Source organism: Pseudonaja textilis, chromosome 8 (assembly GCF_049901715.1).
Source record: "Pseudonaja textilis isolate UNSWEBS1 chromosome 8, rPseTex1.2, whole genome shotgun sequence".
NCBI classification, from domain to species: Eukaryota; Metazoa; Chordata; class Lepidosauria; order Squamata; family Elapidae; genus Pseudonaja; species Pseudonaja textilis.
The window spans coordinates 16,923,704-16,940,581 of record NC_141997.1 but is presented as its reverse complement, the minus strand read 5'-3'; the positions used below and the strand labels follow the sequence as shown (position 1 = coordinate 16,940,581).

Below are 16,878 nucleotides of genomic sequence, written 5' to 3'. Positions count from 1 at the left end.
TCTTTCTTTCTTTCTTTCTTTCTTTCTTTCTTTCTTTCTTTCTTTCTCAAAGAAAGGCTACTGAATTTGCTCTGAAGAATCTTCTTTGTTGCTTTCAGGTTTCCAGCCCATGCTATGGAACTGAGCACAGAGTGATTCTGCTCATAAGAAAGCAAAGCAATAAAATAAATCAACTTTGTGAGTGTATTGTCATATAATCACAAAACGGGCATGTGGATCCCTCACAAAAGTATAGAAGTCTCTAGCAGGATTTTGAATTGGCTACCATTTAACTTAAATTAGATTTTCACAATTAAAATGAGGTGCCACTGGAAATGAAGGGGGTTCCATAAAAGTAATCAGCTATATTGCCTTAAACAGACTGCGACGAGGGAATCCTGGGGTTCCTCAGCTTCCACCTTGCAATCTTCAACTCTTGGCCACATCTTTTCTACAGTAGAATATTGTTCCCCAGTCTGGATGCACAGCTGAATCATACTATGGGCATCATACTGGGCACAATAAGGGCTATCTCCACTTTCTGGTTACCAGTTTAGAGCCATATTCCTTCACCACGTCTACAAAGGGAAAACGCTTTACTGTGAGAGTATAAGAAAATAATTAGTAGCACTCACCCACCCATCAATGCAGATATCACTGGTGCTATGAACAACAGGCTTCACCCCAGATACCTATTAGGACAGCCAGAAACTTGCTGGATAACAACTTCAATCTGCTTCAGGCCTGGGCACAAGAATGGTCCTCTGTTGCATTCTTCAAAGTGTCACCAGATCCCCCACTTTACAGCCAAAGCAAAAGAATTCAATCTAGCCAATAAAACTAGACTGGCAATCTAATCTCAATCCTCAGTAGGGTTAGGACTCAACATGGCAGGTGCGCTCATTCGTAAAGGGAGAAAGCTCTCCAAAGCAGACCCTCTGAGCAAGGGAAACCCCTGAGACTCCGTCATCAATTGACTATAAGAATTTGTAAATAGAATAAATAGTAAATAGTCTCTTTATTTGATCACTGAGAATGGAATTGTGATGTGTGTGTGTTTTTTTTAAAAAAACATTTTTGCCATATGCTAAATAAATAAATAAACTATCTTGGAAAAATACATGCACTGATTGTTTAGGGTGATCGGTGTTTTCAGGCCCAGCCAAAACTAACTTTGAGGGTCCTGAGTGAAGCGATTTCCCATCCTGGTTTCCTACATTTTCGTGGAAGGAAAGTGTTGAATTTCAGAGGGAAGCCCGAAGAGACCCCAAAATAAATCCAAACCATTCACTTTGCTTGGATCGCACCCTGCAGTCTAATATTTGCCAGCAGGACATGTTGCACTCAGGGTTAGAGTTAGGGTTGAATGAAACAATAAAAAAAATCCCTGGCTATTGGCCACCTTAAGTCGCAGTAAAGATCTCATAAGGATCTCAACTGTCATTGAAAGCTACCAGGAGGCATCCGGTTATTCTCCTCAAAGAAAGAAGGGGAGAAAGGCCACAAAAAGGAAGCGAAAAACCACAAGTCATCTAGAATCCAGTGTGATTCTGAGAGGAAAATAACGCGCGAGGGCCAATTAGATCCCGTTTCAAGCCCTTGGAAACTTCCCCGCCGGCTCCACAGCCTCCCCCCTACCCACCCCAGTTCGCCTTGGAGCGTGGATTCCTCCCACTGCATTTCCCTCCTGTGGCGACCATCCGACCATGCCCAGAGAACTGCTTTTAATTTGGGTTGTGGGGAGATTTGCGAGGAAAGGAACCACAGGAGGAGGAAGACACATTTCCCTCGCTGAAATCGCACCTTTTTATTACATTGTAAGGGGTGGGCCATGTGGCCGGGGTGGATCAATCCAATCCATTCATAATCAGGATGGAGGACCCCTATTTGAATTAAAATCTATTAGCTCCTCCACGAGAGACGTGGCCCGGGCCCAAATCAATAAAACGCACAAAAGAGTCTCGCTTTCTGCGTGTGTGTTTTTAAACCCTCTCGTATGAAATGTGCTCAAAAAAAAAAAAATCCCTTGATCGATTCGATCCTTATAAATATTTAACCGGCCGAGAAGAAGAAGAAGAAGAAGGGGTGGGGGAAGGAATGAGAATTTAGCTTTAACACGGCCGGCGTTCGGGTTACAAAACAAATTGTCCCTGGACTGGTGCGTTGTGGAAATGAATGTGTGTGTAAGAGAGAGAGAGAGATACTGGAGAGAGAAGCTGGCTTGGGGACTTGGGGAGACTTGAAGGTGATTTTTCTGAGGGACACCAAGGCCCGGGTGTTAGTGGCTAAGCCAGAAAGGATCAGGCGGGGATCCACAGCGGGCCGAGTAAAAAAGCTATTCGGAGAAAGCGAGAAAAGACACAGCTCTGAGTTCCCCAGCCAGGCAACCGAAGCTTCGGGCAGAAGGGAGAAAGAGCGCCACTCAGCGCTCCAGCCGCCACCCCCCCACCAACGCTTCCCTGCATTATAGCCCCGCGATTGGGCTAGGGCAGAATTGGCCTGTCGGTTCGGTCCAGCCCTTGTGCGGCAATCCTCTCGGAAGTCTAAGGCAAAGGAGAACATTAGCCAGGCAAGGTTCAGGAAAGAGTTGGGAAGGCGAGTGGAAGTGCGGGAAATAGCAGCGCTTTCTGGAGCGGGAGTGGGGGGGGGGGTGGGAGAAATGTCCAGGCAAATCCCCCGATAGCTCCCTGTGTGTATGTGTGGGGGGGGGTCTGGCCATTCGGCCGGGCGATGCCCAAGCAGTTCCCACGCTCAGGGAAACGGGGGCCAATTCGTTTGCGCATCCTTCCCCTGCGGCTCCCAAACTATCTTTTTCTCGATAAGGACTCAGGGAGGCCGAGGTGCGGATTGAACAGGGGTGTTTTTTTTTGGGGGGGGGGCTCCCAAGGGAAACGGCTCCCAAGGGAAACGAGAATTTAGCCTGGCGGGTGCCTGTGTAAACACACAACCACCACACACGCACACACCCATTCCTGCCCTTAACAAGAGACCTATCGATTTTCCTCCCCGGGGCCACGGCCAAATGTCTCACCCGGACGCCACAGCTAAGGACTCCAGACCTTTTGGAGGCGGGGGTGCGTGAGGGAAGGGGGGGGGGACGACCCAAAAGCCAGCTCCGAAAGAGGCCAGAGACCCGAGGTTCCGAGCCAAGGTCAACTCCTTCCTCACCCGAGAAACCCCACAAAGGAAGAGGTTGCTTCTGGGCAGGCGGCCCCCAGTATTCCTTCACAAAGCATAGGGGATTCGTTCAAAAATGACAAATGCATATTTTGTTACCGCCTGGTTGTTGCTTTTTCAACAATGGAGACTAAGCATAATAGTGGGTGGGAGGGTCCATCTTTAAATCCGGGTTAAAGAGTCGGGAAGGCCAAGCAGAGACGGTTTCAAATCGTCGAGGCGGATGGAGGAAACTGGATCGCTTTTCTCCGACCAGTCCCGAACCTGGTTGGAACCTCTGTGTAACCTTGTGAGTGTTGTCGTCAGAAAGGTTGTCACGAAGCAGCCTTGTTAAAAGGTCTCCACCAAGCGGGAGTTGATCAAAAACTCAAGGGCAAAAGGAATGGGGGCGAACTGGATAAGGCGGCTTTAAAGAGAACCGGTTATTCGATTTCAGTGGAAAATAGACAAAACCAGGACTTAACCTTCCCCCCCACGCCCGCAAAAGAAAAACACCCCCCCCCAAAAAACCCAATCCTCTGCGCCCCCGGTTTGCAAACTCGTTAAGTCGATCCGTTTCCACCTTTGAGTCTATCGGGGCGCCCACATATTCATGGTTCATGGTTCTCAACCAGCTCAGCTCCTGCCGAAGTGCCATTCCTTTCAATCGGTCTTGAGTAAGAAAGGCCCCCACCCCCAGGGATGGAGCCTAGGCAAAGCACCCCCGAAGATGGATTTGGGGATTTTCACCCAGTCTTGGCCAGGCGAAGCAGGAGGCGAGAAGAAAGTCCACTCCTCCTACTCGGCGATCCAAGATTCAAGATCGCTTCCATCTCCAAACCTGTCTTCCAGGAAAGCAAAAGTTTGGGCTTTAAAAAAAACAACAACTTTTGTGCCACCTTCTTTCTTGCTCTGCCAAGGCTTAATTGCTTGGTAGATGGTATAATGCTGCGAAGGAATTCGCATATAGGCGAACCTGTCTTTGACACAGGATGGTCGTTAAATCGCCAGGAGCAAAAAAAAAAATATGCAGTGGTTTGGCTTCCTAGCTATCGTTTAGTAGGGCCCTGATATGAAGCAGGGATGTGCTCCACCCCCCCCCCGCCCCATTTGGGGTTGCCTGCATAATTGGGAATGGCAGCTTCCCAGGATCCGAAAATGTCCAAAGCAGAATAGCTCTCCCTCCCTCTCTTTCTCTCTGTCTCCCTCTCAAAAAATAAATAAATCAAACAACTCCCACCTACCAAGAAAAATCGGGCCTGTGTCGAACCTATTGACGATCGTTTTCACACATACTTATCTGCACGGAACCCGCAATTGAGGAGTCTTGCCCAGGTGGTTAGGGCAATTGGTGGGGGATACAGGCGTTATTGCTATGACCTTTTAAGGTAGACCTCGAAGCACATTTCTTTGAAACTTGCCCTTCCCCCATTTCTGGATGGCCCTAAGTAAACGCTTCTACAAAGAGGAACTACCTGGATGATTAGAAAAATTAAACATGGTAGTAGTTTTAGAAAGTAATATCAAATATACACGGTACAATCAATGGGGTTTATCCTGGTCATGCAATTAATTCGATTTAACATGGGGGATTCATTCATTTCGAATTCAGTCGGGAAAATGGTTCCCCAATTTTTCTGAAAGAAGACTTCCCGATTGTCAGGCTGCCTGAACTTTTCAAACCCGCCCGGGGTACAGACGGAAAGAAATCCAGGCGTGAGGAGATCACATCTGCATACCTTTCCCAGAGCCAAGGCCGTGGAAGCGAATAAGCACGTGACTTTGTTCCTTGGGTGCAGGCGCGTAGCATTTGATAGGGTCGGGAAGACATGGCAAAGGCACTTGCAAGAAGAATGCGAGTGGCAGGGGAGGTGGTTTGGAAGTGTGTGGGGAAAGACTTCAGGAAGAAACTCTCCCCCCTACTGGTGAGAAGGCTGACGCCTTCCGCAATTTGGTGCTGTTGGACCTTCGCTGGGAGCCAAATAGCGGGATGGGGGACGGTGGAAGTTTGCGGTCAAACCCATCTCCAAATTGAGGATTTCAGATTCCTTCTGGTGATGTCTGTAGGCTGCTAACGAAACAAAACAAAAATGTAGATAGCAAAAATGAAAAGCAGCCATGCAAGAAAGAAAATGGGAGGGGGAAAATGACCCCTAGCAACTGTCCCTCAAACAAATATTCAGAAAACCACCCAAGATTATTGGCTGCATAACATTTGGGGCCAGAAAATGGCTTCTTCTCTGTTTGATGCTCGCCTGTTATTTCGCTGATATCCCCAAAGAACCCCTCGCCAGGTTCAAGGGCGATCTACATTTTTAGTCACCTCAGGCTTTTTTAAAAGTGCCATCCTCAAGTAGTTTACCTCAAAATACTTGCCTAGAGGTGTTAATTCACTGGCGGGGTTGCCTTGCTTTTCAATCACTTATATTCTGCCTAAACTTGAATTCCCCGAGGGGCTGGGGTTTGGTCGGTGCTGGAACTGTGTAAAACCTGCCATCAATTTCTTTTTCTTGAAGCCAAGCAAACCCAGCTGGGTCGATTTCTCTGTTTCTTGACCTACCTGACATAGTTGTTGCCTGGCCTAAAGAAAGATCTGCCCCAAGTTTCCTCCAAGGGAAAGTCAACAGACTATTGGGAGTGTTTTGTGTGTGTGTGTGTGTGTGTGTGTGTGTGTAAAGTGAGGTGCTGAGAAAGAAAGCCAGGTCTCATCAGATAACAAGCCTCACATAGGCTCGGTGACTTCTCCGAAACGTCTGCCTTAGAAGCGCGCGCTCTCATCAGATGCCTTCTTTAGGCTTTCCAAAGTGCTTGGTTTAACTGGCGCGGTCCTTAACATACGACCTGGTTCTGTTCGGCAGTCTTCGCTGACTGAACCCTCCTGGAGAAGGCAAGGCCCCTTGGAAATGTCTGGAGATCAAACGATCAATCCTAGTTCCTCCAGATAATGATTTTAAAATTCACGCCGGAATTGATCTCCTTTTAAAAAGCGCTTTTATTAATTGTTTCCTCTCCCCCTTTCCCCCCCCCTCCCTCCTCCACTCTCCCTTGGTGGAAGTGCCAAGGCTGCGGCTGCTGTGGGTATCAGCGGATTAATTAAAAAGGCCTCAGAGAAAGAAGGAAAAAAAAAGGGGGGAGAAGAGCGGAAAAGAAGAGGGAGGGGAAGGTGTTCTTCCTTAGCCCACTACCCTGCCTGGACCCAAGATCACACTCGAAAAGACTCGCTCCAAAAAGTGCACAGAATGGGTATACTTAGTTTTACAGGGTGATTTACAACACCCAAGGATTCACTGAACTCAGGAGCAAAATTTTGGGTGTGCGGGCGTGTGGAGAGAGTGAAACGGGGGGCGCGGGGGAGGAAAGCACTCCTTGGAAAGGTTAAAATAAAATAAAAGATACTAAAATATTGGCCCCCTCTCTGGCAGGTAAAGAAGGGTAGATCCTGCCGGGGGATTTTTCTGGGCTGGGAAGTTCCCCGTGGGTTTCTTCTGGGCAGTTACGTCCCGCGGATTTAAGTCGGGAGACTTTGACAGCGCACGGGGAGAGAGGGAGAGGGAGCGGGAGAGGGGGAGACAGGGAGAGAGACAGGGAGAGGGAGAGGGAGGGAGAGAGAGAGAGAAACAGCGGTTTAAGATGGGTGGAGAGTTGTCCAAGCAAGAGGGAAGCGAGAACTTGACCTCCCCAGACAACCCCCCCCCTCCCCCCGAAGAGGTGCCAGGGGACGTTTAACCTTTGAAAGGGAAACAGCGGGACGCAAGATCGGAGCGTTTGTCTTTCAAGCTCTGCCGCTACCGGCTCTGCTCTGCTCCGATCTCAGAGGTGGAGTGAGGCCGAGGGAGTCGGTAGGAAGGCTCTGCCAGCCCCTGAATCCTAAGGCCACTCCTTGATTGGAACGGGGGTTCATTTTGAACCACAAGCGCCGTTGTGAACTCGTCCTTAACAGGAGGGAAGCAGGGCCAGTCGGGACGGGGGGGGGGGGGAGAACCGGCCAGCCAAGCGATGGGGGCTTTGTTGCCTTCGGTCCGGGCACATGCGTTGTACTAACTAGAGGTTAGTTCTACTAACTTAGAGGTGCTGAATCCGGCAGGGTAAAGAAAAGGGGTTTGTGTGTGTGTGTGTGTGGGGGGTTACTTTCCGCCTCTCATCCCCGCTTAGATGAATCTCTTTCCTTCCCTGGGGCGATTTGAAAAGATCGCTTCGATCTACAAAGGGGATCGGCCTCGGGTGTTGCTCTGGCAGATTTGGAGGGGCCGTAATAAGGAAAGCGCGCCTTGCGGGCGCCCGAAAAAGCAGAGGATCCGCTTCTGCCTGGAAGTTTCCTTGGGTCTCAGCGGGATTGACTTTGGCGCAGGGAGTTGCGATGCAAGACCCCTTAAGGGCCTTTAGGTGTTCTGGAGCAGCCCCCCTCTTCGCTTGGTGAAACCCTACAGCCGCCCCCCCCTCCGGAAGCTCTCTTTCCACCAGGGACTCGCTCATCTTCGGTCGGTGGCGGAAACCCCGGATTGCATTGCCTGAAAGGACAAACGAGCCTGCAGTTTGTCAGGTGAGAATGGAAGCTGATCTGCTTTTTCTCTCTTGGATCCCGGACCCCTCCCTTTCGATACCTGAAGGCGGGGTCTCTCTCTCTCTCCTCGCTCCCTCTCCCTCTCTCTCTCCCTCTCTTACACTCCCTCTCCCCCCTCTCCTCTCCCCTCTCTTCCTCCCTCCTCCCTCTCTCTCCCCTGTCTCTTCCTCTCCTCCCTCCCCTCTCTCCCTCTTTCCCTCCCTCCCTCCCTCTTCTTCTCCCTCTCTCCCTCTTTCCCTCCCTCCCTCTCTCTCTCCCTCTCTCCCTCCCTCTCTCTCCCCTCCCTCTCTCTCCCCCTCTCCTTCCCTCCCTCTTTCTCTCTCCCTCTCTCCCCCCCCTCTCTCTCTGTGTCCTGGCCTAACTTCCAAGAGAAACAAACGCCGCGAACCCTCCCGACTTCTCTCGCTCATCCTCCTGGCGCGGAACGGCCTCCCCACCAAAAGTCTGCGGGAGATCCCAGCCGAAACCGCCCCATATTGAGGATTTAAGGGAAGGGAGGGGGGAAGAAGACCGAGAAGAGCGACAAAAATCAAGGAAGACCCAACAGTTATAAAGCAACACTGGTCTCTCCAGCAGGACTCGATTTTTACCTTTGGATTGAACCACCAGCTTATTTCTCTCTGGCTTCTCCTCCCCTGCCCGTTTGTCCGTCTCCTATAAGTCCACGCGAGTTCGTGGCAGGCAATAAAGTCGTCTTCGACTTTTGTCCCCACCACCACCACACACCCCTCGCCGGTTGAGTTCCTGCAAACCCTGACAAAGCACGCCGGCCACGAGGTACCTGTTTGGGGAGGGGGGGAGCGCGGAGGGAGGGGCTCGTTGGCTTTCTCCCTCCGCCTCTTTCTGCTCTTTGGCTCCCGAAATCAAGGTGCAGCGGACGGCAGCGCGTGATGAAACGTAAAGCAAGCCAATTGCTGGCCCGAGGAGGGGGAAAAAACGCTCTCCGGCGCCTGCCTGCGACTGGGAAAGAGGCAATAATTGCTGGAGACAGCGAGAGCTGGGGGGGTGGGGGGGGTGGGCTAAAGTAGCCCAGTATAAATAGTGGGATCTCAAATTGAAAGGCATAAATAACAGCGGGAGTGATCTAACCCCCGATCCAGCCTCTTCTGTTTCTAGAGCTCCTGGACAAGGGGGTATCTGAGCGCGCGCGCGCCCGCAAACACACACACACACACATTCACACATAGGCGGGAGCGCGCGTGCGCGCTTCTACAGCCCCCCCCCCTCTCTCCCCAGCCTGGACAAGAGGGACCCCACGGGCAGGACTCCCGAACGGAGCCTCATCCGACGAGTTGCGCAAAGCCCAACGGCAGGATCGCTGGCGGTGGAACAAGTTGGCCTGGCGGTTCGGTGGTGGTGGTGGCGGTGGGTTTTTTTAGGGCCCGGCTTCATCCCCTGCCCGGCCGGGTCATCATGGAAGAACTTACGGCGTTTGTGTCCAAATCTTTTGACCAGAAAAGCAAAGAGAGCAGCGGTGGTGGTGGCGGCGGCGGCGGCGGAGGTGGAGGAGGTGGAGGAGGAGGAGGAGGTGGCGGTCACAAGAAGGAGTCCATCACGTACCGGGAAGTTTTGGAAAGCGGGCTGGCGCGGACTCGAGAGCTGGGTGGCTCCGATGCCACTAGCCTGCAGGAGCTGGCCGAGGGCGGCCCTCACTGTCCGGTCCACCTTTTCAAAGAGCCCGGAGAGAGCGACAAGGACAAACTCAAGGACTTCAACCACTCCAGCAGGACCTCGGAAGGTAACGAGGAATCTCTTCATCCCCAGGCACCCAGCAGATGATGCCTCTCTGCCGGCTTGGGCCGTCCCGCGCCTTCCTTCCCGGGGGCCCTTTCCCTTTGGCGAAACTGTATAGCATAGAGATGGGGCCGAGGAGGACGGTAACGAGAGAGGAGAGGTGGCGATGGTGATGATGGTGGCAATAAGAGCAGCAGCGAAGAGCATTCAGATAGGAAAAGGAGCCTCAAACTTCAGCAGTCCCGCTTCCCCTTTCCTTTTAAGTGAATTTAAACAATAGAAGGAAAAGAGTTTTTTACCCCTCTACGGCTACTGCGCGCGCGGCCCCTTTTCTTTCGCGGGCAACTTAAGGTCGGAGCATTAGGCAGAATCGGTTCTGGGGTTGGTCTCGGCAGAAGAGCTAAAATGATTCCAGGAAGGAGATGTGGGGAGCTTTGGGATGGGGGAAAGAGCTCATAAGCTCAAAATGAGTTGGCCGGAGGTGTTCTGCATCTTGTCGAGCCCGTAAGAATCCCCTCGCTTAGGATATTCCGGAAATCTTGTTTTTTGTTGTGAGGTTGGGGGACGGATGAGGATGAAGATGATGTCCAAGCCTTTCACCTGAACCGTTGTACCGTACTGCTTTTTGCTTCTGGACTGTAAGGGTCTGTCGCACTGAAGAAAAGATCCCCTTTTCGAGTTAGAGTAGAGAGGACGCTTTCAATAGGAGCTACAGAAAAGGAAAAGAAACCGAATAGAGGAAGTTAAGCAAACTTAAGACTGAGTTTTACTCCCCTTCTGTTCCCGGGCAAACCCGATAGAATTAAATCCAAGTATCTCTTAGGTTCGAAACGGAAGCGTCTCCGGCTCCTGGCACTTTCGGTGTTGACTGCGTTAGTATTAAAAGCAGAGCAGGAAAAGGGAAAGGTCACTCCTTTAAAAACTGTAATTCCGTTTCTTAAAGGAATCTTTCCCCATTCTTATTTTCTAAAACAATGCGAAGCACTGGCATTATTGATGTCTGGCAATTTATAGAAGAACCTTGACAGGTCCATTGAAAAGTAAATCCAATTAACCGTATTTTAGGGGTCCCTCTGTTCTAAATGGGTTCAGAGAAAGCAGATGTTCAACCGTTGTCCGAAAGACCCTTTCACTAAAATCCCATGTAATATCAGCTGGACTTGCCAGTACTTTTTATTAGATCTCTTGTAGTCTAAAAGAGAGGTTAGCTTTAGGATGAAGTGATAGTTTACATTCCCAACGGCCTTACTGTAATGATTTTAAGATCGATCGATCTCTAAGCTATCTGTGTATCAGTTCAAGAATGACTGAATATAAATAAAGGTCTAATGATTATCCAGGAAACTCAGGTTCTAACAAATCCAAAGCAACCATATTTAGAAAACCCTGTGAAGATTAAATAGTTTTACAATATGCATGTGTGCATAACCTCCCAAAATGCACGAATCCACGCCCAATGCACTATATACAAATTATCTATCTATCTATCTATCTATCTATCTATCTATCTATCTATCTATCTATCTATCTATCTATCTATCTATCTGACTTGGTCACTTGTGAAGGAAAATGGGCTGTTTATCCACAATATCCAAATCTCTCCTACAAAATGTCTTTGGTCAGTCTGAAACGAAGCGTTCATTAGCTCCACAAAACTGGGGTTCATAGAAAAAAAAAAGTCCAGGGGAATAAATATCGTGGATAAAACACCCAAAACGTGCTTGTAAAGGAAGGGCAGCTGTGTGGCAAACGGGGAAATTCTGGTTCTGTCACTCGGTGGCACAGAACTCCTGCATGGGAGTATAATTCGTATAGCTTTGATCTGGTGGTGGGTAAAAACATCTAACTACAGTGTCTAGCACTGATAGTCTGGAAGTAATTTAAAAAAAAAAATCGGTACTATGGGTCGTGCTGCACCACCACCGCTTTTATGCTCCTTGGGAGACTAATTGAAAGTAGACTAAAGCTCTTTCAAAAATCTCCGCTACAATTTTCTTGGGCTGCCACAGATGAATCCCCTTCGAAATGACTTTTCAGCGTGTCACCTAAGATGAATAGTCCCCGAATTTTAGCTTTTCAATATTAGTGAACTGATTTCATTGAGCAAGGGGGCCGAAGTTAAAAAGGAAACCAGCAGCCGTGTTTCCATTGCAGCCATTTTTTTTAAAAAAAGGGGGGCATTTATATGGAAATTCAACTCAAAGGGAATACATCTTTTGTGCCAGCTAAAAGAGAAATTCGGGAGCTTCCTTTGCTGCAGGGGCCAAGAGAAAAACTATTGCTGGAAAAGGTCGCGCTCGTTTTGCAAAAATGGTGATTTTTAAACCTGGGGATCTAATCCTGAGCTTTCCGGAGCAGCCCTCAAAATCAAGGCAGCGGTCCCTCTCCTTATGCCTTCGGGCCCGCTGTTTTCCCCAAGACAGAACCAGGGAAGAGGGCTCCATTCCACCAGCCATCCCTGGCCCGAACCTGCCCCATCCCTCCCTGGCCGGGCCTTACGAGGTGCCCTCTTGCCAACAAGAACGCCTTGGGCGATTACTTTTCTTCCTAGCTTGCCAACTCAAGCCCCCATATATTTTTCTTTCTCCCCGACTTTGTAGAAAGCACGCTCCCCTCTCTCTTCCCCGATCCGACTCAAATTCTCCTGCGTCCTTCCCTCTTTTCCTCCTAGTGCTTCTCCACCAGCTCTTTGCGCTAGTAGCGTGACGCCTGCGGGCCATATATGCGTGTGCTGGTGTGTTTCTCACGGTAGCGGGCCCTTTGGTGTCTAGCGAGGACTCTTTCCCATAAGCTCTGGGGAGGGGAAACGCATAGCGCGGAATCCTTGGGATCTGTAAACTTTTGTACAAAGTGGTGTAGAGGAGGCTCTCGCTGCGTCTCCTACGCGCTTATTTTCTACCTATTTCTCAAATATCTAAACGAATCTCCCCTTCCAGATTTGAAGGGTATAAGAGCAAGTTAAGGACATTTCCCATCACGTTTTCGTGAATGGACACCCGTTCCTCGCCCCCTTTCATTTTCTGTTCTTTTAACCTCCCCCAAGTCTCGCTTAAGTTGACCGTGTAAAACAGCTTTATAACTCTGATCCGAAAGTTTGCCCGTCCCACAAGCTTTCGCTATACTTCCCACTCCGCTAACCCATTTCCCTTACCTAGCACAACTGAGCTGGTCTGAACACAAAATTAAGCCTATTTAGTACTTGGGCAAGACACCACCCAGAAATCCTCTGTTTGTAGGCTATACGAGAAAGTTGAAAACACTGCAGACCTCTTCTAGACGTTTGCTAAGAATAATGCTACGCGCTCTATATAAAGTTAATAGGCAACAAACAACTCATGTATGCATGGGAGAAAATACGTCGCTTATAATAAGGGATGGGGTCTAAATTGATTTCTTGTTTCCCGGTTCCCTGAATTGTTTACAGTATCGTGAAGGGCAGACGGTGTTCTGGTGATCGAGTTGAGGATTCATTTCTACATCGAATATCAGAGCTAACATGATAACCACGATCGGTGGAGCTGATATTCAGTCTTTCGAATTGCCCACAAGAACAGGGGAAAGTAGAGACTTTTAAAACGGGCAGATGGCGAGGTTAAGGCACTCCTATTGCACAGCGGATCTGCCTGTAGACCACCACCCCGTCTCCTATCAAAGGAAAGGAATCCCACGAGACCCTGGAAGTGTCTTTGCGCGAGAAGAAGCCTGCTTCAATCCTCCCTTGGACTCATGAGCGAATATTGACTGAGCCCCTATCCCAAGTATCCTAAACTAAACTCTCTCGCCTTTTCTTATGCTGAGCTCCTGGGGGTCAATCGCCTGCTCAATGGCGTAGGAAAACTTCTCCCTCCCCCTTTGGAGAAGAAGGCTTCTGGTACCCAGGTCTGACGTTTTCCCTTTCTCCTTTTCTTCATCTCCCCCACCCTTAGGGATCTACGAATGCAAAGACAAGCGGGAGGAGGTGAAATCCGAGGACGAGGACGGCCAGACGAAACTGAAACAGCGGAGGAGCAGAACGAATTTCACCCTGGAGCAGCTGAACGAGTTGGAGAGGCTATTCGACGAGACGCACTATCCGGATGCCTTCATGAGGGAGGAGCTGAGCCAGAGGCTGGGGCTGTCTGAAGCGAGGGTGCAGGTAAAGGAGGAAGAGACTCTGCCATCCGTCCTCTCTGCTGGGCTTTTAGTTCAGAGGCCGGTTGCCTTGTAGAACAACATCAGGACACGTGTCAAGGCAACGGCGGAGCGGAGGGGGGGAAGGGAAGATGGGGACCGGATTCTAGCTTGGGCTGTTGCGCTCGGTTTCTTGCCCCCTCGAAGCTTTTCGTTTCCACCTAACGCTCGGCGTCTCCTTGATCCCACTTCCGACCAATCAGCTGCTTGATTTAACACCCAGCCAGGAGCGGGGAAAAAAAAAAAACCAAACAAACCCCTTTCTCTTTTCTCTTTTGTTTTTGTTGAGCTCTGTGGCCGGGCGGGGCGGGGACAATGGCTATGGAAAAAGCTGGGTGCTTTGGGAGTAGATAATCCAGAGCCGAAGGGAAATGTGCCTCTGTTTGACTTGCATAACAAGAGCATGAATTCATAGGACCCCATCTGCTCTTCCCTCCCCGATGCCCCTTAAAATATAATGTCTCTAAATCCTTAAGAATAGGTTTGGATTATGTACTGATAATTCACCAAGGCATCTGTGGCCTGTGTGCATATCTATCTATCTATCTATCTATCTATCTATCTATCTATCTATCTATCTATCTATCTATCTATTTATCTAAATACCCGCAAAAACTTAAGAAAACAATTGTCTGTCTGTCTATCTATCTATCTATCTATCTATCTATCTATCTATCTATCTATCTATCTCTATCTATCCCTCCATCCATCTATCCCTCCATCCATCTATCCCTCCATCCATCATCCAACCTATAGCTTCTATCTATTATCTTCTCTCTGTCTTTGTCCCCCATTCATCCGTTCGTCCATCCAATCTGGGGTTGCCCATGCTAGGGTAAAAGAAATCCGGGCGACCACTAGATGGCAGCAAAAAGATACAAATACTTGTAATCACTGATCGCAATTAGATCTATTAGATTGGACTTCAGTTCTTCAAACTGGTTACGCCTATGGTTTTATATAAAAGCTACAGGTCACCATCTTCTGAAGTAACCAGATAAACAGACCGCAAAGCTAAAAGAACGCCAGGATTGGCAACAGTGACCCATCGAGTCAGATATTAAGTAAGGAAAGGAATTTTGATAAAATCATCTTTGACAAAACCTTACAGCACCAGGTTTTAAAGTCAAAGGCAGGTGCAGAAAAAATTATGCCCGGGAGCTTATTGCCCTTTCTTTGACTATTTTATGAGGTGAGGAAGGAAGAGAAGGCATCCTTAGGAGAATCTCAACGGGATGCTTTGGTTTTAGACTCTTAGTTTCCCATCAGATCGACTTCCTCCTCATGGATTTAATATTATCGAGCATGTTCTAAACTAATCACCAGAATTAGATCTCTAGGGACCAGCACATACTCCTGGGGAAACAAGTTTGTTTACATTGTAATAATCATTTTCATTGTAATTTCCCCCTTCCAAATGAATGTGATACGTTTTCTTTTTTATGACAAGCAACGGGAATATTTCATGTACATTTGCTGGTTTTGGAAAAGAAACAGTAGCAGGGAAGAAGGTTGTAGTGGTTTCAGTTCTCCTCCGCTTCCACCCCCCCCCCCAATAGAATCGGCTACAATAAATGAATTAGATTAAATTTTGGCTGAAGGCGCCATCAACTTTTATGTCACGTTTTCCAGTTCCTTACAAGAGAAAGTCTCCGGTAATGTTCTTGGGAGGGCTTCGATACAAAGTTTTCATTAAAATAAATTACTTGTAGTTGAATTTTGCACTCCTTCTTTAAAACAGTTTATTACTGGAGTTAGTCCAACACTCTAACAGGATATTCATAGTTACAGGAAAATTGGTGTTCCAAGTGTTTGCAGGTTTTTGAAATATTTGTTCTCCGCTCCCTTCCTCCGGGCAAAATTGCCCCCTTTTTCACACGAAATCTATAAAAGCTATACACCCAGAAAGACTTCAGCCTGATAGAAAAGAAATATTTAAAAGAGAGCGGCCGCTGAGAAAACCGACCGCCCTTAATTTAAACATAAACAGGGCTTGATGTGCCTGATAGGAGTGGTTCAAGATCTTATTCTTGTTTGGTAAAAGAAAGGAAGCAACGGAAGAGACCCCCGCCCCCTCACTCCAAAATAGATATTTTAGTACTTTGAGAATTGTCTTCTGATCCTAGTCAATAGCTCCTGTCCCTTGTTGTTAAAGGCTCTAGTTTCAATTTAGTGTGGAAATCTGCTGCAAATAAATTGGAGCTCCTGCGGTAGCTACTCCTTATTAACCTTTTATTTTTAGTGTTGTACCGGCAACTCATATCGCCCAGCTGTCAGGGTTATAATTGAAAGTTATGAGACCGTAGTGAAGGGTAGGCAGTAATTCAATTACGAGCAAATATCTTTGGGTTTTATGGCGCAGGGCTAAATTAAATGTCATTATTCACTGTCTCTAATGGAAATCAAAAGGAAATCAGATTAGAGCATTTGTGAGAGAAATCACTGAGTGATCCTTAATGAAGAAATAACTGTCTAAAACACTGTCCTGCGCTTTACTTAGCATATTCATGACTAGTTGGAATTGATCGGGAATCACACCCGGGCTGATTTATGAAGACTCTGCTCTTGGGCTAATTCATCACTTCCACGCCTCCTCCTCGCCCTCTCCCGAAGCTGGAACGGGGAAGGGGGTTTGATATTTCGAGCTGGCACAGAGCCTTTGGGCCTTAAGCGGACGGGACCGAAGAGAACGGGACTCACGGCCGGGGAGTCAGAAGGGCTTTGGAACCGGGTCTCGGGTTGTAGTAAGGTATTACAGAGGGTTTCCGCTATAGAGACCCGTCGCTCTGGAGATTCGCACTTGACACACAACCCATTTTTTGTGAGTGGTGTCAGGCTTCTAACCCGAAGCAGGGAAAGTCAGGTTGATCTTGGGTCTATAAAAAGGAAGGTCCCGCGTCATTTCCATGCCAAACCCCTAGAATGTAGCTACTTTCCCTCTTCGGCCAAGGAAGCGAATATCTCCTCTTTCCCAACGTCTTAAAATGCACATCCGTTTTTTTTAAAAAAAAATATATATATCATATAAGCAAATTAGAGACTCCTTTAATAATTGTCGATTGAGTAGCCTGGCTTTATAAGATGAAGAATTTCTCTTGATAGATATGATCACTTATTTTTATGTCAAGGCCGTGGTTGATGAGGATCGTGGCTGGAGTTTTCATTTCAAGGGAGATTCGTTTTGCTCTCGGTCAAAACAAAATCCAGTTAAATCCGCAACTCTCGGCCTGAAATTGATTAAAGCTGTTAGTCTGCAGACGCGCCTATGAGAAACCCAG

General features: G+C 48.3%; 1 protein-coding gene across 1 annotated transcript in view; it reads left to right on the top strand.

The window, feature by feature from the left end:
* Window positions 1–8,791: 8,791 nt before the first annotated feature.
* SHOX (SHOX homeobox) overlaps window positions 8,792–16,878 on the top strand; it is a 27,976-nt gene continuing 19,889 nt past the window's right edge. Inside the window, exons 1-2 of the mRNA XM_087938413.1 lie at window positions 8,792–9,434; window positions 13,357–13,565. Of these exons, the coding sequence (XP_087794539.1) occupies window positions 9,110–9,434; window positions 13,357–13,565 (534 nt within the window). The 5' untranslated portion in view covers window positions 8,792–9,109. The remainder of the gene's footprint in view (window positions 9,435–13,356; window positions 13,566–16,878) is intronic.